This window comes from Urocampus carinirostris, chromosome 2 (genome assembly GCF_059441175.1).
Source record: "Urocampus carinirostris isolate Australia breed hairy pipefish chromosome 2, RoL_Ucar_1.0, whole genome shotgun sequence".
Lineage (NCBI taxonomy): Eukaryota > Metazoa > Chordata > Actinopteri > Syngnathiformes > Syngnathidae > Urocampus > Urocampus carinirostris.
Genome location: NC_142350.1, coordinates 13,450,620 through 13,474,796, shown reverse-complemented (window position 1 = coordinate 13,474,796; position 24,177 = coordinate 13,450,620). Strand labels below are relative to the sequence as shown.

Genomic DNA, 24,177 nt, shown 5'->3' with positions numbered 1-24,177 from the left:
TAAAAGAGAGAAATAAATTAAAAGGATGAAAAGAAATATAGAGGGGGTGGATGAGAAAGAAAGAAAGAAAGAAGGAAAGAAAGAAAGAAAGAGCCAAAAAGGAAAAAAAAGAGTTTGAGAAAGAGAGATGGAGAGGGTAAGTGAGAGAGAGAAAACCGAAAGAGGGGGGAGAATGAGGGAGAGAGAAAATGTACAAAAAGTGACAAGAAAAAAATAGAGATAGAGAAGGAAAGAAAAGAGCGAGACGAATAGAGAGAGAGTGACAAAGAAAGAAAGCAAGAGAGAATGAGAGAGAAAATGAGAGAATAAAAAGAGACAAAGAGAGAAGGCAAAAAAAGAAAGTTAAAGAGGCTGAGAAAGTGAGAGAAAGACAGACTGATGAAGGGAAAGAGTAAGAGAGAGAGAGAGAGAGAAAGAGAGGAGAAAAAAAGAAACAAAGAAATTGGTAACTATTAAAAAATAAAAAAAATAAACAAATAGAAGAGGTAAGAAAGAAAGGCAAAACAAAAGTAAGAGGGAAAAAATGACAAAATGGAGGAAAGAATAAATAAATAAATACAGAGAGAGAAAAGTGAAAAGTTAAAAAACAGAAAAATAAAATAGAAGAAATGAAAAAGACAAGAGTAGAAAAAAGGGGGAAAGACAGAAAAGGAGAAAGGACATACCTTTTTTTTTGGGGGGAGCACTTGTAGAAACTATATGGCTAACAAAGATGAAAGCTCCCTCTAGGTGAGCCTTATCGTATGTCACATAAATATTAATAAAGATTAATAATAAACAGATATAACCATTCATGTTATAAACAATCATCCACATAAAAGTTTCTAGCTATAGTTCGTGTATGTTCATGTATGTACTAATTATCTAAATCCATATTGTTTTTTGTGACTAATGAAGTTTTTCACCACTAAAAGGCGATAACTATTACACAGTGTCCCTTTAATTTTAATTCAAAAGCGAGCGTCTTTCGATAAAACTGAACGCTAGGGGCATCCGTGAGTAATGGGAAAACTGAGAGGAACACAAAGAAGAAATAAGACGCTGCACCAATAAAGCAACCACAGCGTCGGAAGAAATTTGTCTTTTATTTTCGAATAAACTTCCCAAAAGCAATATGCCGAATGAAAGAAGGAACTGCAGACGTGTTTCGTTTTGATAGTGTGTTCAATATAGGTATGTTCACAGTTTTTTACATTAAAAAAGCATAGGAATCGACCGCGACAGGCGAAGCGTCATGCTAGCAACTATGGCTAACACTGCCTCTGCGCAGACTGTTACATTTTAATTGCAAATATCTAATTAATTTCACTATCCTCTGCTGGTTATAATAATATTATTGAGTCTTCATTCAGTAATTGTCAGTAGTATAGTGTTTAGCATTTTAGATGTGTAAATTTATGTTAATTGTACAGGGAACTTAACCTTAAATATAAACAAACCAAAGTACATGCGATTTGCAAGAAAACATATCATCAATGGATTCAGATGCACATGAATACACTTGAGAGAGAGTTACTACTGACAAAGTGCTCAGAATATTATTTGACGAAAAACTACATTTTAAGCTCAGGTAAATACTGCTGGCGTGCTCGGAACGCTATATATACTGGACTGTCTCAGAAAATTAGAATATTGTGATAAAGTTCTTTATTTTTTGTAATGCAATTAAAAAAACCAAAATGTCATACATTCTGGATTCATTACACATCAACTGAACTATTTCAAGCCTTTTATTATTTGAATATTGCTGATTTTGGCTTACAGCTGAAAAAAACTCAAAAATCCTATATCAAAATATTAGAATACTTCCTCAGACCGAGTAAAAAAAATAATTTTATAACAGCAAAACTAAATCAAACATTTGAAAATGTCCATTGATGCACTCAGTACTTGGTTGGGAATCCTTTTGCACGGATTACTGCATCAATCCGGCGTGGCATGGAGGCAATCAGCCTGTGGCATTGCTGAGGTGTTATTGATGCCCAGGATGCTTCGATAGCGGCCTTCAGCTCATTTGCATTTGTAGGTCTGGTGTCTTTCATCTTCTTCTTAACTATACCCCACAAATTCTCGATGGGGTTCAGGTCAGGGGAATTAGCAGGCCAATCAAGGACAGTGATGCCATGGTCAGTGCACCAGTTACTGGTGGTTTTGGCACTGTGGGCAGGTGCCAGATCATGCTGGAAAATGAAATACTCATCTCCATAGAGCTTTTCAGCAGATGGAAGCATGTAGTGCTCTAAAATCTCTTGGTACACAGTTGCATTTACTCTGGACTTGATGAAACACAGTGGACCAACACCAGCAGCTGACATGGCTCCCCAAACCATTGCTGACTGTGGGAACTTCACACTGGATTTCAAGCAACTTGGATTTTGCTCTTCTCCAGCCTTTCTCCAGACTCTGGCGCCTTGACTTCCAAATGAAATGCAAAACTTGCTTTCGTCTGAAAAGAGGACTTTGGACCACTCTGCAACTGTCCAGTGCTTCTTCTCCATAGCCCAAGTCAGACGCTTCTTCCGTTGTCTTGAGTTCAGAAGTGGCTTGACCATGGGAATACGGCTATTGTAGCCCATTTCCCGGACACGTCTGTGAACTGTGGCTTTTGATACCTGGACTCCAGCTTCAGCCCACTGTCTTTGAAGCTCCCTCAAATTCTGGAAGCGGCTCTTCTTCACAATTTTGTTAAAGCTGCGGTCATCTCTCTTGGTTGAGCAGCGTTTCCGGCCACATTTTTCCCTTCCAACAGACTTTTTGTGGATATGCTTTGAAACTGCACTCTGTGAACAGCCTGCTCTTTGAGAAATTTCTTTTTGTGTCTTACCCTCCATCAGGAGGGTATCAATGATGGTCCTCTGGACAGCAGTCAGATCAGCAGTGATTTAGTTTACTGAACCAAGCTGAGTGTTTTTAAGGCTCAGGAAACCCTCGCAAGGTGTTTCGAGTTAATTAGATGATTCAGGTGATTAGTTGAATAGCCTACTTGTATACTTTTTCATGATATTCTAATATTTTGAGATAGGATTTTTGAGTTTTCTTAAGCTGTAAGCCAAATTCAGCAATATTAAAATAATAAAAGGCTTGAAATAGTTCAGTTGATGTGTAATGAATCCAGAATGTATGACATTTTTGTTTTTTTAATTGCATTACAGAAAATAGATAGATAGATAGATAGATATATACTTTATTCATCCCCGTAGGGAAATTCACACTTCCAGCAGTCTACCCCGTTGTTTATTAACAGATTAACATGATGCCCGAGGGTGCTTGTAGCGGAGTGGATGACGTCACGCCAGTCCAAAAGTTCGACATTCCTGCGGCAGATGGAAATCTTTTCTTTGTGAAAATCCTGGGATACACCACCTCGTGCAAGTCCGCCTCCTCTCCGATTTCCCCCGGCTTTCATGTCTCTGTTTAGCGACGTTGAAGCCGGATTTCTCCGGGTGGCTACACGTTAGCGTCCGGAATGCTAAACGTGAGCCACGTTTCCGCAAAACACAGCAACTGCGCTCCCTGTGCGCTTCGATGTTTTCAAAAAGCACTCGATGATCTTATTTGGTCGTGAGTTCGCATTTACCATGATTACGGATGGTACCGAAGACTTATAACGCCGCTAGCCGCTTCGCTAGCTTCGGCTTTTCTTCCACCATGGGCCCCTTCATCACGCCGGCACGAGAATTCCTCAGCGCAAGGAGTTGAAATACACGCATTTCTTGTGCGTTAAAACCCATGTCCATAGGATAGAAGTAATCCATAGTGTAGTTGTCAAAACGGGAAGAAAAAACACCGAAGATAGGAGCAGACAATAAAACAATTGGGCAGCTGCTGGAAAAGGCAGCCGCTCTTGGCAGCGCCGCTTTGATAAAGATAAAGAACTTTATCACAATATTCTAATTTTCTGAGACAGTCCAGTATATAAAATTAAGTGCTCACTTATAATACATTTTTTTCATCAGACACATGGGGAGACACTTCTCAATTAATCTTAAATCCTCAATGATACAGATTAAAAATGTTTTTTAAAGCTAGTCACAAGAGCTTACACATTTAACCGTTTCATATAATTTGATCAGATAACTAAGTTCTCAGAAGATGTATAGAGCTACAAACAGAAGCTTACCAGCCAATTTACAGTGTTACTTTCAGAGAAAACAATTAGGATCTGATTTGAGGGGAATTGACAAACTGTCTGAAAGAAGGTTAAGAACAAAGCAAAAATCTTTCTCCATTTTTTGCAAAGGATCAACATTGCTTGAAAATACTATGATTTTAGAAATTACAAGTCATATTAACCACATACAAGTTTTTATTGTTAAAATTAAATCAGTAATGATTGAGAAAAAAACATATATCAATTTTATCAATTCATCGAAATTGTTTTAGTCTAATTTTGTGTGTTTATGTTGAATCAAATGGTGCAATGAGAAATTACAATCCTACATTTCTTGTCTGATTCCATACTAGGACATCATTATTTATTTTGCTATCAATGATGATAAGTTGTCATTCATGTGACATATAATACCTTGTTATAATAAGTAGTTACATGATTTTATTAATGAGAATGCTGTTCTTGGACTGTTGAGTGTACGGGACCAACATAAGCTCGGTCTTTTTTCCTGTTTGCCCTTTCTTTCCTTCTGTTCTCTCAACTGTTTATCAAAGATGTTGATTTTGAAGTTACCGTGTATTTGATAAACAGGGGAAAACAATTAATGTCCATCAATCAACATTTTTCAACTTGTATCTGAATAAAAGGTGAAAGTTATTTTTATTCCCCAGCTACTTGGCGTCCTCTCCTGCCCTCTTATTTACGCAATTCGGTATTTTGACTGTTGTCAGACGCTGAGAGCCACCTGCCACCATGTACGCTGTATACAAGCAGGCCCACACGCCCACCGCTGTAGAGTTCTCTGTCTACTGCAACTTCATTTCCAGCAAAGAGAGCAATCTTGTCGTAGCAGGAGCTTCGCAACTTATTGTGTACAGGATAATCCACGATGTGGAGGTACTTACGCCGTGTGGTCATGTTTGTCAGATCTACATGTTAAGCTTCTGCTGACGTGATACTTGTGTTTGTTTCAGAGTACGTCAAAGTCTGAGAAGACCTCAGGTATGTTCGGGGCAATTTTCAAAAACTTTGCTTCTTGCAAGAGTTTTAATGTTTCTTAGTCTTATTAGATACCAAAGCTCGCAAAGAGAAGTTGGAACAGGTGGCCTGCTTTTCACTCTTTGGTAACATCATGTCCATGGCCAGTGTGCAGCTCATAGGATCCAGTAGGGATGCGTTGCTCCTCAGCTTTAAAGACGCCAAGGTTCAAGCAGTGTAAAATGGGATGTTGTTTTAGGGTATACATGTTTCCATTAAGTTGTTCTGTATTCTCTCACCAGTTGTCAGTCGTTGAGTATGACCCGGGGACACATGATCTGAAGACGTTGTCTTTGCACTACTTTGAGGAGCCAGAGCTAAGAGTATGTGCAGATGCTAATTAGAGCTATATATTTGTGCTAAATATACAAAACAAATAGTCATCACATTTCTCATTTCAGGAGGGCTTTGTCCAGAATGTTCACGTACCCATTGTACGTGTCGATCCGGAGAATCGCTGTGCCGTGATGCTCATCTACGGCACCAAACTAGTGGTGCTTCCCTTCCGAAAGGACACGTTGGCTGACGAACAGGAAGGCGGAGTGGGAGATGGGTAAGCATGCTGGTGGGCTAAAGAATTTAATTTATTGGTTCCCTCAGGCAAATTCACCTCCTACGATTGTACCGGGGTAAAACAACGAGCATTATATTCCAAAAATGGCAGAATGACTACCATATATGACAGTGTGACAATAAAGGCAGACTGATCGGATGGGACAGCGGGGCCTGTTGTTTTTGGTAGGGTAATGGGAAAGGGGATCAGGCTTTTTCCAAAGGCGGTCCTTCCTAAATCTTATTGTCCTGTATCTGGGCCCTGACAGAAATGAGATAAAGTTTTGGTGTTTGGTGAATGGAATTCTGGATTACTGTGTTTGCCGTTTGGATAATCAACCTAGTATTTAAGTGCGAGAGGTTGGGTGTGGGATAGGCCGATTATTTTAGCAGTTATGTAAGTGATTTGTGCGAGTCTGCTCCTGTTCGTGATAGAGCATGGTGCCCGCGGATCCTTGAAAAACCTTAAAAGGCATTTAAATCATTATTTGAAAAATAAAGCCTTATTTGGTATTAAAATGTCTTAAATCCAATTTTACAGTCTTGAAAATGTGAACACATCAATAAGATTCATATTTGATTGCTCAGTCAATCCTTTCAGAGCAGACACATGTCATAGGTCTATACACATGTCAAATTCGGACAGAGATGTTTACTTTGGACAATAGAAAGGGGCCATTTAGTGAGAAGTTTTTCACCATGGCTTAAAGCTTTGCCAGGTAATGTGTAGGAGGCACAAAGTAGTGTGTGCAAGAAATGTTTTTGTTTTAATTGTGTGTGTATTTTTTCTTTTTTTTTTTTTTGTCAACATGGTCTTAAATTTAATTTCAAAAGGCATTAAAATGTCTTAAATGTAACTTGCCTTAAGATGTAGGAACCCCGTAGAGAAGATGGTAGCAAAAACCTGTGCAGTACCCGAGGATAGGTTGATTATTGCTTTGGTGATAATGAGTTTTGAGGAGTCAAAATACATTGTTTTTTCCCCCGCCACAGACCCAAATCCAGCTTCCTCCCGAGTTACATCATTGACGTCCGTGAGCTGGATGAAAAGCTGCTCAACATCATCGACATGAAATTCCTCCACGGCTACTACGAGCCTACCTTGCTCATTCTTTTTGAGCCCAACCAGACGTGGCCTGGGTCAGTCACACCACCAACGATAGTTACAGTATCAGGACTGCAACGATAAGCCGACGTTGTCGACAAAAATATATTATAGAAATAGTGTACTATGAATTCCTTTGTCGACTATTGTTTCCAGACACGCTCTTTCATGAGGCATGTCCCGTATCAATATAAATATACCACTAAAAATGTGTCTCCCTCCTGCAGTTACTTAAGAGTGTTGAGGCTCATTTTGACTGTCATTTTTGTTAAAATAATGGTTTCAAAATAAGGTTCAAGCAGGGTTATTTTTTTTAAAATGTCACAAATACCAACATATTTACCTTCAGTGCAGACGGCGCTGGGAAAAGGAGAAAGAACATGTGCATGCTGTGTAAAAGCTCTGCCCATTTCTTCCGCTCACAAAATCAAATGCTCTACACTCTTTGCTAAAGCTTCTGGTTTGTTTTGGGTTACACTCTGTTTTGTGGCTTTTCATCATAAAGTATCTCAATGATAAGCATTGATTGTTTGTAGGATTATTTAGACATTTAGAGCCAAAACCGGGTCTGCTTTTGTATCACCCTGACTCTAAACTGTAGTTAAAATTGTGTCCTATATATACTGGACCGAACCCTCTCTGCATCAGTACTGTCTCTGCTTCACATGTACGACAATTTTGCTCTGCATGAAGCAACACATTTAAGAACAGAAAAATATCTATTTTATCTCCAGGCCATATGTTCTCATGAAAAAAGGCATGTATGTCTCACGAGCCATAGGTTCCCAAGGTTTACGAGGATGAAAAATGTTTTCTTGATTTAAATGTATCATTTATTTGCCTGTCCTTGTAAAATGGACAGAGGTTTATTCATGGATTTTGGTCTTTACTGATGGATCACTGTACCTAATTGGTTGTAGACAGGGAATTTTTATTTATATTTTGTACGGATTCGCAGTAATTTCAATAAAAGATGTATTCTTTATTGTACCAATTTTTCTTGTTTATTATAATTTGCCAAGTAACTAAATCAATTTCATTCTGAATTAAAAAAAACATGAACAATTATTGGATTATTCCTCTGATTGTTTCAATAGTTCTTAGTTGCAGCCCTTGTATCTTTGAATAATATATGACTTGTAAAACATTTGGGATCCTCGTTTTTCCCTAGGCGTGTAGCTGTGCGTCAGGACACATGCAGCATTGTGGCCATCTCTCTCAATATCATGCAGAAGGTCCACCCTGTCATCTGGTCTCTCATTAACCTACCGTTTGATTGCACGCAGGTCATGGCCGTCCCCAAACCTATCGGTGCGTTTCAACCTATTAAAAAGCAATCCATAATTTTGATCCAATTCTAATCACGTTTTGATTTTCTTTTAGGCGGTGTTGTGGTTTTTGCAGTAAACTCGCTTCTGTATCTGAACCAGAGTGTCCCACCGTATGGAATTTCCCTGAATTCTATGACAAATGGAACCACGGCGTTCCCTCTCCGTAAGTCACGGACAAGTATCCCAGCTGCACTTTTCCCCTATCAAATTGAATTTGCTTGATTTTTTTTTTTTTCTAGGTGCGCAAGAAGAGGTAAGGCTCACCCTGGACTGCTCCCAGGCTGAGTTCATTGCCCATGACAAAATGGTTATCTCTTTGAAAGGTGGCGAAATGTAAGTTTGTGTCCGTCATTTTTCGAATGCACACAAGAGTACATTTATCCACTTTGGATAAAGACTTATTTGATCTCAATTCAGTGTTTTGCATGAGGATATATGAAATAGTATGTGGATGTGATTTCCTTACTCTCTGTAGCTATGTGTTGACACTCATCACTGACGGTATGAGGAGTGTGCGAGACTTCCATTTTGACAAAGCAGCCGCCAGCGTCCTGACAACCTGTGTAAGTCCTTCATTTGATAAAATGACAAAAGTACAGTGGTTGCTTTAGGTATATAAAGTTAAAATACCCACAACAAAATTGCCATAATATCTTGATTTTTTCTCAATGTTAACGCATTCAAAGCTATGACGGATTGACCCTTTTTACACACGTGACCTAACCACATGACGACACAATAGTACGGTAACCCGTAGTAAAACAGTAGGTAAGGCCAGTAAACGGTAGACAATAACAAAAACAGCTATACTATACAACACCCTTGGCAATGACTAGACAAACCAATATTGTGCTGCTGTCGGGTGAGGTGACACCTTGTCTGAAAGCACAGAGAGATGATCTGCATTTTTATATAGCGCTTTTCAAGTCAATGACTTCCCAAAGCGCTTTACAATGTGCTCCACATTTCCCAATAGTGGGCTTGCAGCCATGTAAGGCGCTAACCTACTTATTGGGGGTATTAGGGGTTCAGTGTCTTACCCAAGGACATTTCGACATGTAACACGGATGAGCCGGGATTCGAACTGTGATCCCTTGATCCCAAGACGAGCGCTCTACCCTACTGAGCTACTGCCGCCCCAGAGGGGTATTTAAAGAAACTGAGGATAGCTTTACCAACTCATACAGTCTCATATATTCACAGATCCAACCAAATCGTCCAGTCTTCCTGACTTCAGTCCACACGATCTGAACCGCTATATTTAAATGGAGCATTCCCACACACCGGCGCTAATCTAAAAAATCGTAACGTCTGGATGCTTACCAATTTTAGCTGGTGCGCGTTGACAGTGCTTCGATTTGCCAACAATTGCACCCCGGGTGTGAAATATTCGCTGCGCGGATGTTACTAAAACATGCTTGCATCTAGATTTTTGGGGAATGTACCAAGAAATGGAAAGCAAAGAGCTTTTGCACCTTATCGAAATCACTTTTAAGCATGTTGAAAATAATTACTTTGGCAAAATGAAGTTTAATCTTCTGATTGTCTACCGTTTTATTTGTTGAGTATTTGACAGTTCATTTCGGAGTAATAAGCTTTATGGTAGAGCACTCTCTGTTTTCAATACATGTAATATTTGGAAGATAACTGTTTTGAATCGCTGGTTATTGGCATTATAATAAGCTCGTTTACGCAGTAAGAAATTGCAACAGCACTGGCTACCTTATTGTATTGAGTGTCTGATGTGACTTGTAGCGATTTTACATAAAATGGCTTGGAAATACGTCACACACTTTCTGTAATCCCTCTGTTTAATTGCGGATAAACATCGCCGTCTTCTGTCTTCATCGAAAGGGTTACAGATCGAATTATACAATAAGTTGCCAAATCGGGCTTCGAACCTTGCCGGCTAGAACAGCCCACCACACATCAATAAATCTACATCGTGAAAAGTTGTGGGTTATTTTCTTCCATCGCTGTTGTTGATATTTGTTTCTCAAATACTTGTTCAAGTCCTGTGCTTTAAGTTGTCCGTCATGTTCTTATTCTGCCAGACAGCGTGACGTCACATGGAAAGGGTCAATAAATTGATTAACTGCAGCTGGCATTAGTTCGTATGTCATTTTCCTTCAAAAGCATCATCGCTCCCTATGAATCGCCCAAGAGGACAGTCCATGCTACACCTAAACAGGGCACCATAAAATGTGTATTAGTTCAACAATTTCATATCATTTATGGACATTTATTATGGGCCATCCAAAAAATGAAACTAGTTAGTGGTGAATTGCAATGGGAAGAACTTCCTGCAACTGTAAATGTAAGCTACATATTCCCGACATTTTTAACTCATTTCTATATGGGGATTTGTGTCAAATATTTACGCGAGTATTGTTCAGATACACAAATATGTTTGCGATTTCCTCAAGATCTAAAAACCGTATGTCTTGATAAATGCACACGCAAGATCAAAAATGGCATATGTAAATCAGAGATATGTGGCTGATTCACACCTTATTTTTTTCTTTTAATCATACTGGAGAAAATGGAGAATCGGCTTGGAAAGTCCTTAAAATTGCTTTAATTTAGCCTTGAAAAGGGTGTACGAACTCTGGAAAGAGTTTACTGGATATATCTATTTACGTTTCCTTCCCTTCTGTCAGATGGTCTCCATGGAGCCCGGCTATCTGTTTCTTGGCTCTCGCCTTGGCAACTCCCTGCTGCTCAAGTACACAGAGAAACTGCAGGAGGCATTGCCTGATGAGGTTAACGAAAAGCAGGACAAAGAAAAAGAAAAGGTAATTTTGTATTATTGATAATGAGTTGCTCATCACCATGCTGTAAAAGCAATATGCTTGCCCACACTAACAGAAATCTAATTAAAATCCAGGAGGAGCCACCTAGCAAAAAAAAAAAAGTCGATTCTTCCACCAACTGGACCGGTATATTTAGAACTATTTTACAGTGTGCTGTCATTTGTTTCATTTGTTTCCTCATTTGTGCTTCCAACAGATGAGGTGGACGAGATTGAAGTTTATGGAAGCGAGGCTCAGTCGGGCACCCAGTTGGCCACGTACTCCTTCGAGGTGAACCGGACACATTATTAGACTACGATCTCTAGACACAAGCACTTGTTTGTTTTTTTTCACAATACATATCTGGAGACCAGAATCCCGCATATCTAATGGTTTCTTCTGGAGTCGGGTTATTGACATAACAAAGCTCAACCAAAAAGAGATGCTAATTAATGGATGTCTACACGTATCTCAACTGAGATACACATTTTTTGCAAGGTTTTTCTATGAACTCCGATTTCACCTTTCAACTTTAACATTTTTATGAATATTTTTGATGCAGGTGTGTGATAGCATACTCAACATTGGGCCGTGTGCTAACGCCTCAATGGGAGAACCTGCCTTCCTATCAGAAGAGGTAGATATTTAAATTGTTCTCTTATTGTTAACATCAATTTAACCGAAGCTTTCCTTGGACTTGTAGTTTCAAGACGACACAGAGCCCGACCTGGAAGTGGTGGTGTGCTCCGGCTACGGGAAGAATGGGGCGCTGTCTGTACTCCAGGTACTTATATTACTGTGTATCTTCTTGTGTGTGTGGATATGCATGCTTAAACTCAATGCACCATCCTAAAGACCTGTGGTCGCAAGTCCAATCTATCACAGGTCCTTTAAACGGTGCTACACCAAATTCTGGGGTTACCAGGGCTGCTTCATAAGCTCCACGGAGCAGCCTTTAAAACGACCTAGTGACATTTCTCACAAGTTGAGAGGATTTTTGTGCAAGTCTGATATGTTGCCTGTACTGCTTGTAAACTTGAACTCTGAATTTCTTGCTGGTGTGCTGCTAGAGGAGCATCAGACCCCAAGTTGTCACTACCTTCGAGCTACCCGGTTGCCATGACATGTGGACAGTCATTTCCAGTGATGTAAAGACAAAAGTACTGTGTATTTAACCTTACCTGGGTTTAAATCTTCTTTTATGTATGCATGATCACAAGTGTGTTGTCATTCAGGCAGGACAAAACAAAGAGGCTGGCGATGCAAGTGAAAAGGAAGTGGCACAGGATGATGATGAGGGGGGAAAAAATAAAGAAAAAGAGGAAGATTTGGCGAAAAACGTAGAAGATACGAAAAAAGATTCACCTGTAGAGGACGATGCCAAAAGGCATGGGTTCCTCATCTTGAGTCGAGAGGATTCGACTATGGTTGGCATCATGTTTTTACATTTGGTTTATAACAGGGTTTGTACAGGTGCTTTGCATCCTTGAAAATGCTTGAATATCAATGTCGTGTTTTTAAAGATTGAAAAGTGCTTGAATTTTGGGTGAAGTGCTTGTAAACGCTTGTCAACAAGTTTGTTTAAAAACGATAGCCACACTGCTCTCCGGTGGCCTTGATTTGCCATTGCACATCTTCAACTACAGGCCTTTAGTTTGTATGGCACAGGCCAATGAAGCCTCATCGCTCCCTACGGGGCGCACCCTAGAGGACAGGTGCATGCTACACCTAAATAGGGCACTATGGAATGTGTATTAGTGCACATCTCAATTATGGACATTTATTATGGGCCATGCAAAAAATTAAGGTAGCTTTTCCCACTGGTACATTGCAACCCGGATCAGGCACGCTATGGGATTGAATTCTGCCCGCAAGATAACCCTGAGGGAAGCGCAAGAGAAAAACGAGCTGCAGGTTAAAATATGTCCACTTGATGTTGCCAAAGCCAGGTGCCTCTCACTAAGACACTGTAGTTGTATTTTACTCATTTTTTCTCTCACTCTCTCCTCTCATTCACTTTCTCCATTTCTCTCTTTCTCTTCCTTTGTTCCTCTTTCTTTCATTCTGTTTCTTTTTACTTTCTTTTGATTTCTCTTCCTTTTTTCTTTTGCTCTCTATTTTCTGTCTTTCTCTTGCTTTCCCCTTCTCTCTTTCTACCCTTCTTTTTTTCTTTTTTCTCCTATTTCTATTTCTCTTTGGATTTCTTTCTCTCGCTTTCTTTCCCCCTCTCACTATTTCTTTTTTATCTTTTGTTTTTCACATTCTCTCTCTTTCTCTCATTCTCTATCTTTATCTCTTTGTCTCTTTCTTTCTGTCTCTCCTTTTCTGTCCCTCTTTCTCTCATTTCTTTCTTTCTTTTCCTCAATCTACTAGTCCAGCCCCTGAGAGAATGTTTGTTCTATCGTGCGGCCCCCGAGTTAAAATGAGTTTGACACCCCTGTAATGTAACCAGAAGACCATCTTGTAACTGAAAATGTGAGCTACATATTATTCATTTTATATCATTTTACCCAACAACCTTATAGGGAGGTATTTGTCTAAAAAAAAAATGTATTCACGACTTACTCAAGATCTTCAAATCCTATATTTTGATAACTTCACATGCAAGATTGAAAGTCGCCTATAATCGCAGATATATTTGTGGCACTGCAAAATACATGATTCAAACCAGGTTTTTTCTTTAAGTGGTACTGGAGAAATTGGAAAATTGGATTTGAAAGTCCTTAAAATGTGCTTGAATCTGGCCATGAAAAAGGTGTACAAACACTGTTATAAGTTTTGTGTTGTGTGTGTTTTTTGTAACAACATTTGACCATTTTGGTGTGCCCCTCCAGATCCTGCAAACCGGCCAGGAGATCATGGAGCTGGATACAAGTGGTTTTGCCACTCAAGGAACCACCGTGTTTGCAGGGAACATCGGTGACAACAAATACATTATCCAGGTTTCGCCCATGGGTATCAGGCTGCTGGAAGGAGGTTCTTATATAAAAAAATGAAATAGCGAAATGAAAGAATGTGTAAAGGATGAAAACACTTTTTGTTAACTGTTTCCACAGTCACTCAACTTCACTTCATACCTGTGGACTTGGGCACCCCCATTGTCCACTGTTCCGTGGCCGACCCTTACGTGGTCATCATGACCGCCGATGGGGCAGTCACAATGTTTGTGCTGAAGACCGACTCGTACATGGGAAAGACGCAGCGGCTCTCTTTGCGCAAACCGCAGATCTCCACCGTGAGTGACACAAACAATCGTTTAGCCGTAATAGAAATGGCGAGTTGGTGACTTGGTGGACACTTAACTGTTTCAACATAAAATCCCTTCAAAAAATAATATTATATAGTAAGCTCTATAAATCCAAATAAAACAGTTTTACATTAAATTGCATGTGAAGTCATGTTTTTTCGTATAGCCATTATCACCAAGTAGTCTCAAAGGGGTGCACAGACTATTATTACACCATCCCCTAATCTAAAACCTACATGAGGGCAAGGAAAAACTCAAAAACCTCTGCATGAGTAAAATAAAGAAACCTTGAGAAGAGAACGCACATGAAGTAATCCCCCTTCTAGGATAACGTGACTATGCATGAAATATATATACAGTGGGACCTCGCTAGTTCACGGTTCCAAGTTCGCGGGTTCAGAGCTTTGCGGGTCAAAAAAAAAACAATAATAAAATAAAATAATTTAAAAAAAAAAAATTTTTTTTTCTTTTAAAGCATTTTTGAAGGGGCGTCACTCCGCCGAGTTCGGTGGACGCGGCGTCATACAGCGCGACGCGAGAAAAGGCGGCAAGCGTGTAACCGGGGTAACCCGCTCGTCCGGCGACCCCAGTAGCGCGGCGCGACGACAGGCGGCCGTCCGCACGCGGTGGGCGAAAGGCGGCGGATGTGCGCGGGACCCCCGTAACTGTCGGTGTCGTGCGTATCGCACCAGAAAGTACCCTCGCCGCGGGTTAGGGGGCTCGCTCGCGGGAGCGACCGAACGGCACCCGCGGTGCGCACAACTAAAAACCCTGTCGTGAATTTGTCTCCGATCGTGTCGGGCGGACGTAAAATCGCCCAGCTGTACGACTTAGCGGTGGATCACTCGGCTCGTGCGTCGATGAAGAACGCAGCAAGCTGCGAGAACTTATTTGCAGCTGCGATTGGCTGGAAACCAGTTCAGGGTGTCCACTGCCCGGAGATGGCTGGAATGGGCTCCAGCCCCCCCGCGACCCTAATAAGGATAAGCGGTGCAGATAATAAGATGAGATTTTTATTTATTTTTTTTGAAGGTGCGCCGCTACTTGGCGGATTTTCACTTATCGCGGGTGGTTTTGGTCCCCATTAACCGCGATAACTGAGGTCTTACTGTATATACACATATGATTTTTTTTTTTTCACCTGTGTCCTAGTTTGAAGTTCCTGATCTCATAACTGCTTCAACTAATGAACCCCTTTAGTATTAAAAATAAGGTGTCCGATGCCACTTTTTCGTTCACTTCATAAATGAAGGTGCTCAACTCTTTGATAAAAATGCCTAGTACCAATGCTGGACATCATTATGATTATTATTTTTACTTTGAAGGAGATTATGTTCTATTTAGTTCCTCTTATTTGTAAAAAAAAAAAACATTTTTCATAAAAAAACAATATTGATTTGCTAATAAGAAAAAATACATGAACTATCAAACTTTTTTCTAGCATTTTTCTAAGTACTTGTTGTTCAAGAATCTTTTATTTATTTTGCACAAGTTGTGCCACACATAGAGGGAATTGTTCGTCATCTTGCTGCAACGGTACCCCTAAAAACCTTGGGCAAAAAATAAAAGAAATGGCAGTTTGGTCACTTTGAGTGTCCGTAATTTTTAATCTTAATTGTGCATTTTAGCACTCGTTTTTGGTTGCACTGCACAATACAATCTAATGATCAAATATTACAATCTCCCATTAAAATTAAATGCAATCAATGACATTTTTTTATTATTATTGTAAATCCTAGTTCCCTATAATTAAGCCCCGTTGCAAGTACAAATTCTGTGGGGGGGAAACTGATGTTGGTACATGCCTATCATTATTATTGAACAATATGGAATTACCGTTACAAAGGCAAACTACAGTTATCTATGGAAAATATTTTAGAGGCTCTAAGACAGGGGTCTTTAACGTGGTTTCCGTGGGTCCCTCCCAAAGAACAGCTGAGCGCCAGCGGACCTGTTATGAAAATAGCTCGCCAGTTCTGGGTCATTGTGGTTTTATTTGGGTTCACTATTTAACCTTACTTCCAATAATTAACCTGGTAATAGCATAGTAACAACGTAGTAATAAAATGACATGTTTTGAAAATGGGTATCAAACTGCGGGTGCCTTTTGCACTAGTTTGTAACAAAAAGTAGCTCTTAGCTTGTAATAGGGTGGAGAGCCCTGCTCTAAAACATAACATTAAGATAGTTTTCACACTGTATTAAATTGTATCTAATCTTTAAAATTGTCCCCCGTGAAGCAATCACATGTGATTGCACTCTGCGCGTACCGAGATGTCAGCAGTATGTTCACCACAGAGAACAGAGTGAACTGTACCGTCGTGGAGGACACAAACGAGAGGAGTACGTCTGAAGTGGAGACGGTCTTTCAGGACCTGAGGTAAGAGTTCGACCTTGTTTTTTTATCTTTTCCGTTACATTCGAGTCAGACCCTGATGGGAATGTTTGTGCAGTAACGCAGTAGATGATGAGGAGGAAATGCTGTACGGTGACTCGAGCACCAACTCGGCAGCACAAAAGGAGGACGTTATTCGCTTATCAGGCTCAGCACAATCGTCTGGAAGCGATGGTGGTCCGGCAAAATTTGAGCCAACCCACTGGTGTATGATCGTACGGGAAAATGGCGTCATGGAGGTACAACGTTGCACAACTAACCGCCTCACAATGCTTTTGTATTTTTTACACATCATAAGTTTGTTGTTGTTATTTTTTCTTTTTGAAAGATTTACGAACTCCCAGACTGGAGGTTGGTTTTCCTGGTAAAGAACTTCCCCGTGGGTCAGAGGGTGCTGGTGGACAGCTCTTCCGGCCAATCAGCAGCCCAGGGTGAAGGGAAAAAAGAAGAAGTGACCCGACAGGGAGACATGCCTTTGGTTAAGGAGGTGACATTAGTTTCGCTGGGCAACAACCGCAGCAGGCCTTATTTGCTTGTGAGTAGCATTCTCCAAAAAAACAAATATGTGGATTTGTAGATCTTTTCTGGATTATTTTATCCCCAAAATGTTCTTGTATCCAAGGTGCATGTAGAACAGGAGCTTCTCATCTATGAAGCCTTCTCCTATGATCAGCAACAGCCCCAAAATAACCTCAAAGTGCGCTTCAAAAAGGTAAGCTGGACCTAGGCGGACTGTTCTCACCTTTTTTTTGTAATCGTCTTCAAACTCGAACTTTTTCTCTGCAATAGGTTCCACACAACATCAATTTCAGGGAGAAAAAATACAAATTTAAGAGGGATAAGAAGTCAGAAGGAGGTGTAGGCGAGGATACGATTGTCAAAAGTCGTATTGCGAGGTTTAGATACTTTGAGGACATCTCTGGATACTCTGGGGTAAAGGAAAAACGTTTTTGTACGTCATTTTTATGAATCTGTTACGTTGTCATTAACATGCTCGTTTTTTTCAGGTATTCATCTGCGGACCATCCCCTCACTGGATGTTGGTAACCTCGCGGGGCGCGTTGAGACTCCACCCTATGTCCATCGATGGCGCCATCGAATCCTTTTCTCCTTTCCACAACATCAACTGCCCCAAAGGTTTCCTTTACTTCAACAAGCAAGTAAGCGCGAGATACATTTTACAGAATTTCATATTACACAAATCAATATGTGTGTATTTATGTGTGTCTCTATGGCTGCAGGGCGAACTGAGGATTAGCGTCCTGCCCACCTACTTGTCCTATGACGCTCCCTGGCCAGTCAGAAAGATTCCACTCCGATGCACCGTCCATTATGTCTCCTACCATGTTGAAACCAAGGTAGAGCTCCTGAAAGTTATGTGGTTTGTTTTTTCTCCTGATAGAGACCCCTCTTTAATCATGTTTTCATCTAGGTCTACGCCGTATGCACTAGTGTGAGAGAGCCGGTCACGCGCATTCCTAAGATGACCGGAGAAGAGAAGGAGTTTGAACCAATCGAACGAGGTGGTGGCCTCATTCATTTCCACACCTGTTAATCAACTCCTTACTCTCTGTATTACTCTCTGTATTACTCTCTGTAATTTTTGCCATTTGACTCAATTTTGAAGGCCAACAAAAAATTAAATTCTGTAGCTATATAGGCAAGTCATGTCAAAAGAAAGCTTCAACCCTGATCTTTCATTAGAAAAAAAGCAAATGGCAACAATATCTTAAACTTTGTTAGTCAATGCTTATTGCCAGCACTTGGTGTACAGATGCCCTACCATAAGGTTCCTGGACAGCAGTTCTGAATTCTGTGCTTGTTTTCATCCCTTTAATATCTAAATAATCTCATCTCATTAGCCGTACCGCTTATCCTCATTAGGGTCGCGGGGGGGGCTGGAGCCCATCCCAGCCATCTCCGGGCAGTGGGCAGGGGACACCCTGAACTGGTTGCCAGCCAATCGCAGGGCACACAGGGACAGACAACTCATTCGCTCATTCACACCTATGGACAATTTGGACCGGCCAATTCACCTGAAATGCATGTTTTTGGAACGTGGGAGGAAACCGGAGTGCCCGGAGGAAACCCACGCAAGCACGGGGAGAACATACAAACTCCGCACAGGAAGTCTGGAGCTGGATTTGAACCCACGACAAATAATGATTTTTATAAACTCATGGGCACTTACTTGCAAAATAACATTTTTTTTAGCTAGAACCCTGAACTTATAAAGCGCCCAATGTTTTGGGGGACATAGTCACACAATTCCCTGATGTTCATTTTTCTGCGAATGTGCACAAAATGTCATCCCTCCCTGCCCTGACAATGACAAAGGGACCTGGTTATTTTTTTGAGAAAGAAAATCGGTTCTGTCTGTACTTATCCATATGTTCACTTCTCTCACACACTGTTTTACTACCTACTCACCATACAGGGCTGCCTGCACACTTCAATCACCAGATAGGAAGCAACAGTGTGGGGTCTCCCTCGATATGTGGACAAAGATTTTGATCAAAGTCACTTCTGACATCATTATTTTCCATACTAAAACCATTAACAGAGGCTTGATACGTACTGATGAGCTGTGCAAAACTCTTCATAATAGTTTTTTTTGTTTTTGTTTTTTACGTATTTTTAAGATTTGGCACGCCGGGACAATGCCTATTACAACAAATTTATACGTTATGGCACTGAATGAGTTCATTGTGTTTTTATTTATTTTTTCCAAACTACAGATGAGCGCTATATAAACCCTCTGCAAGAGAGGTTTTCTATTCAACTTATCTCTCCAGTCAGCTGGGAGACCATTCCTAACACACGGTATGAATGGAACAAAATCACTGTGAAAATATTACAGTCACAAGGGATTAAAAGGCTTTTGCACTTTTTCCCGTGCCCAACTTGTGTGTTGGGACACGAAGATGCAATATTATAACGTGAAACTTTCTCCTCTCAAGAATCGACCTGGAGGAGTGGGAGCACATAACCTGCATGAAGACGGTGGCATTGAGGAGTCAAGAGACTGTATCAGGCTTGAAGGGCTACATTGCAGCTGGGACCTGTGTCCTGCAGGGGGAAGAAGTCACCTGCAGGGGGAGAGTGAGTAATGAAAGGAACTTAACATTGTTATTAGTTCTCATGAATAAACAAACCTACATATGTTTGTACATTTTAAGATATTGATCCTGGATGTGATTGAAGTTGTGCCTGAGCCTGGTCAGCCTCTCACCAAAAACAAGTTTAAAATGCTCTATGAAAAGGAGCAGAAGGGTCCTGTGACAGCACTGTGTCACTGCAATGGATACTTGGTGTCAGCCATTGGACAGAAGGTAAGGGATTTACATCTCCTGCACTTAACCCATTCAATGCCAGAGGTTTCTCTCACATGAATAATTTCTACAATTTTCACTTAATTTTTGACGCCCTACAGAAATTTTAGTTCCGTAGCTCTATAGGCATAAGACATTTTTTTTAGAAAAGAAACAGCTTGAATCTTCATCTTTAATTAGAATAAAGACTTATGTTTCTAGCTTTTAGTAAACAAGTTGAACATTGACAAGTTTTGTGAAAATACTTGTTTCCTCAAAAAATTCTGAGAAAAAAAGCTTTCATCGCCCATTTTGGTCACCATGGCGATCGCATTAATGCAGACGTGCACAAAAGGTTCATCCCTCCCTGGCCGACAATGCAAAAAGGACGTATTGTTCTTTTTCAGAAGGAATAAAAGCTGTATTTGTACTTTTCGATATCTACACTTTTTTTACATACTGTTTCACAGTTTCGTATGGAGCCGCCTACAAACTCCAATCACTGGCTACAGAAAGCAACACTACAAAATGGGGACTTCCTCGATATGTGGACAATGATCTGATAAAAGCCACCCCTGCTATCTAATGTTTTATCTTATTGAACTCATTCCCAGAGGCTTGATACTTCTTGATGAGCTGTGCTAAATCCTTTATAAGTTTTTTTTGTTTTGTTTTTTTAAATAAAACCAAAATAACGAATTTTTACATTTCGGCACTCGGTTACAATGCTTCTGAAAACAAATTCACACGTTGTGGCATTGAATGTGTTCACGGCCATTGTACAACTAATGTATGAACTCCATTTCCTTGCAGATCTTTCTTTGGGTTCTGAAGGACAACGATCTGACCGGCATGGCTTTCATCGACACGCAGCTTTACATCCACCAGATGTTCAGTATTAAGAATTTCATCTTGGCCGCCGACTTGATGAAGAGCATCTCGCTGCTGCGATACCAGGAAACGAGCAAGACGCTGTCACTTGTCAGCAGGGTGAGATGCAAAGTCACCAAACAACTTCTCTGGATTGTTAATGCGGTTTTATGTTTTATTTTGAGATAGTGTAGCTGCTAACATTGTCATCTTGCGTATTACTTGGTTAGTTGTAGCGGTTATTCTGTGATGTGTTGGATAGTTTGGTTGCATTGCTGTCTTTTTTGTTTTGAGAACAGGATTCAAAGCCCTTGGAGGTGTACAGCATTGAGTTCATGGTGGATAACAACCAGCTTGGATTCCTGGGTAAATACAGTTATTACTTACACGTTTTGCCGTAATGAGTACGGTTTTCTTGAACCCACTACGGTGTTACGGTTAGATAAAAAAAAACTACGGGTTTTTTAATAAGTCTTCGGTGCAGTCCGTACACTTTGGATTACTTTCTATCATATCGTTATGGCTTTTATCGCACAAAAATGCGTTTATCCGAGGAACCAACTCCTTGCCCTGAAGAATTCTCGCGCCGGCGTGATGAGGGGGCCCTTTCGTGGATGCTGTGCCAGAGCTAAGGCTCAGCGGCTAGCGGCTTTATAAGTCTTCTGTACCGTCCGTAATTATGGTAAATGTTAACTCTATACCAAATAAGACAGACGAACTGGCTGTCCTGGTGAAAAACGTCAAAGCGTACAGGGAGGGCAGTTTGCTGTGTTTTACGGAAATGTGGCTCACGTCTAGCATCTCGGACGCTAACGTGGAGCTACCTGGAGCAACCGGTAGCTACCGGAGCTAACCTCCGCTCCGATTCCCGGCTTAGCATGTGACGTCATCCACTCCGCTAAACGGAACTCCGGAAAACGAAAAATCTCCATCGGCATACATCTTAGGTAATTGACTATGCAATTTATTCAAAATGATTATTATTTCATATCGAAACTGATCAAAATCAATTATAGAATTATTAACTCACAAATATATTGGAATATCTTAAATAAAAAGTTTCCAAATTAAACTGAAAACCAACACTTAATAATATTACTTTAATGACTAAAAAAATAAATGTTTTGTTTCTTATTGTATCAAATATTAAAAAGTAAACTATGAGGGTTTTCTATGACATTGTTATATTAAATACATTATTGAGCTTTAAAGAACATTCTTTCGATTTTTTTTGTATTGTATTCTAAGATGACTAACCGTAGTTTTCTCCGAGATACAAATTACATATGGTAAATGGTACGACGTTGTTTTCTTTCTTTCTTTCCAGTGTCTGATCGAGACAAGAACCTCTTTGTTTACATGTATTTACCTGAAGGTAAAACACATTTGTAGAGCTTATGTCTCACACACAAAGCACAGCCTGATGTTACATTTTACATCCAGCTAAGGAAAGCTTCGGAGGAATGCGTCTGTTGAGACGGGCGGACTTTAACGTGGGCGCCAACGTCAACACTTTCTGGCGCATGCCGTGCAAAGGGACCTTGGACACAAGCAGCAAGAAGTCTCTCACGTGGGACAATAAGCACATCACATGGTTCGGTGAGTTAACCTTTATGCCGGCATGAAAATGGGTCAGGCGTTAAAATGGTGAGAATAAAAAAGCATGTTCTGGTACACTATACAACCAAACACAATATTTAGGTCTGTCGACCAGCACGGTGTTTCAGTGATCTGCAGGAGGCACCACACGCATAAACATTGGGGATATTGCACGAAACCAAGATAAGGGATTAAGCCTGGATATAATCGGTTGTATGAAAGCATGTAAAATTTAGTTTGGGTCTGTTACTGTGTTTATTTATTCTCTACAGCTAGCCTGGTCCAGACCAACCTAACAACCAGGCTACAAACTGTGGTTACGATGCACATTTTTTATTTTTACTTGAAATTATCATTCAAGGTGACATTTTGGGCGTTGGACTTTAACAAGTTAATTTCCCCCAAGAATGCGACCTATAATACAGTGCGACCCTTGTGTTTTCTCCTCTGGATTATGCATTTCTTGGCTGGTGCCATTCATGATCCGGAGCGATTTATAATCCAAAAAAAATAGAGTAAATTAGATTGATGAATGGTGGCAAATGCAGCTTTGGAATTTGTGCTTCGGTGACATTCAGTGGACATAACTAAAACTGCGTATAATTGTTTGGCACTGTACACCCATAAAACACCTTAACTCCACCTCAAAAAGTTTTCTCCTCGGTTGTACACCAACTAACACCTATTTAGACTGAAAAATAACGGTGAATTTTGCGGGAAGGTGACTGGTTTTCATGCCTGTAATCCAAAAGGGGGCCTAATATTTTGATATTTTTATTTTAAAACCCTATTAGCAACACTGGACGGGGGCATTGGGATGTTGCTCCCTATGCCCGAGAAGACGTATCGCCGGCTGCTCATGTTGCAGAACGCCCTCAACACCTTGTTACCTCATCATGCTGGTCTCAACCCAAAGGCGTTCAGGTACCCTTCAGCCCACAACAGTTTTTTTCCCACACCTTTGAAAGCAAGGGGATTTACGCTCATGTTTTTTTCACACCCTGCAGGATGATGCACTATGAGAGGCGTGGGCTGCAGAACACTGCGCGAAATATCCTGGATGGAGAACTCCTCAACAAATTTTTGTATCTTAGTCTTATGGAGCGCAGTGAGCTGGCGAAAAAGATTGGTACTACTTCAGACATTGTAAGGAGCAATCAGAAATGAATGTTGAGTTCAATAATAGCAATGTGTAACGCGTTCACTATTTCTTCCTCTCACCAGATTTTGGATGACCTTCTAGAAATGGACAGAGTAACAGCTCATTTCTAAAAGCCAGATTCCCACAGTTTGTTCACCATATGTTCATTTATACCCATTAGAGAAATCTTCGATCCACAGCTGATTGTTTTTCTAGCCCTTCCAGATATGTTTTTTTAAAAAGACAGTAAAATTCATACAAAAAACGTATTTGATTTTTTTCTATACCTAAAACAGGACACCTGAAAGACCGGGCTGGTACGGGTGCTTTAAATCCTTGAAAATGTTTAAATTTTAATGTTGTGTTTTCAAGGATTGAATAGTACTTGAAATTTGGGTGAAGTGCTTAGAGATGCCTGGAATTGTTGCCATGTTTCTCAACAAGTCTGCTTGAAAATCACGACGACACTGCTCGCTGGTGCCTTCGTTTTTCCATAGCATTTATTTTTCCCCTGTGATTAACTGCAGCTGGCATTAGTTTGTACTGCGTTGTCTTATTAAGCGTATTAGTGCTAAGATTACGTATTAATTATGGACTTTTATTGTGGGCCATGCAAAAAAGTAACGTAGCGTTTGCCAGTGGTAAATCGTAATGTGAAGAACTTCTTGCAACTGAAAATGTAAGC

At 40.4% G+C, this 24,177-nt stretch overlaps 1 protein-coding gene across 3 annotated transcripts; it reads left to right on the top strand.

Moving 5' to 3' along the window:
- The first annotated feature begins 1,012 nt into the window (after nt 1-1,012).
- Nucleotides 1,013-23,761, top strand: cpsf1 (cleavage and polyadenylation specific factor 1). Of its 3 annotated transcripts, XM_088328989.1 has the most exons (39): nt 1,016-1,173; nt 4,703-4,758; nt 4,843-5,008; nt 5,086-5,113; nt 5,182-5,315; nt 5,392-5,472; nt 5,551-5,702; nt 6,695-6,841; nt 7,978-8,117; nt 8,190-8,300; nt 8,377-8,470; nt 8,613-8,700; nt 10,798-10,932; nt 11,025-11,076; nt 11,147-11,220; nt 11,492-11,566; nt 11,633-11,713; nt 12,000-12,089; nt 12,165-12,356; nt 13,764-13,905; nt 13,986-14,164; nt 16,417-16,556; nt 16,630-16,810; nt 16,900-17,106; nt 17,194-17,283; nt 17,361-17,504; nt 17,579-17,731; nt 17,813-17,929; nt 18,004-18,094; nt 19,310-19,394; nt 19,532-19,673; nt 19,751-19,903; nt 20,696-20,872; nt 21,052-21,118; nt 22,080-22,127; nt 22,196-22,351; nt 23,146-23,275; nt 23,359-23,497; nt 23,576-23,761. In XM_088328989.1, the coding sequence occupies exons 3-39, from the start codon at nt 4,865-4,867 to the stop codon at nt 23,621-23,623; spliced, it is 4,407 nt and encodes a 1,468-aa protein (XP_088185115.1). In that variant the 5' UTR covers nt 1,016-1,173; nt 4,703-4,758; nt 4,843-4,864; the 3' UTR covers nt 23,624-23,761. The 3 variants fall into 3 exon arrangements, with proteins under 3 accessions (XP_088185116.1, XP_088185114.1, XP_088185115.1); XM_088328990.1 differs by lacking the exon at nt 4,703-4,758 and having other exon boundaries at nt 1,013-1,173; nt 12,000-12,077; XM_088328988.1 differs by lacking the exon at nt 4,703-4,758 and having other exon boundaries at nt 1,013-1,173.
- Nucleotides 23,762-24,177: the final 416 nt, after the last annotated feature.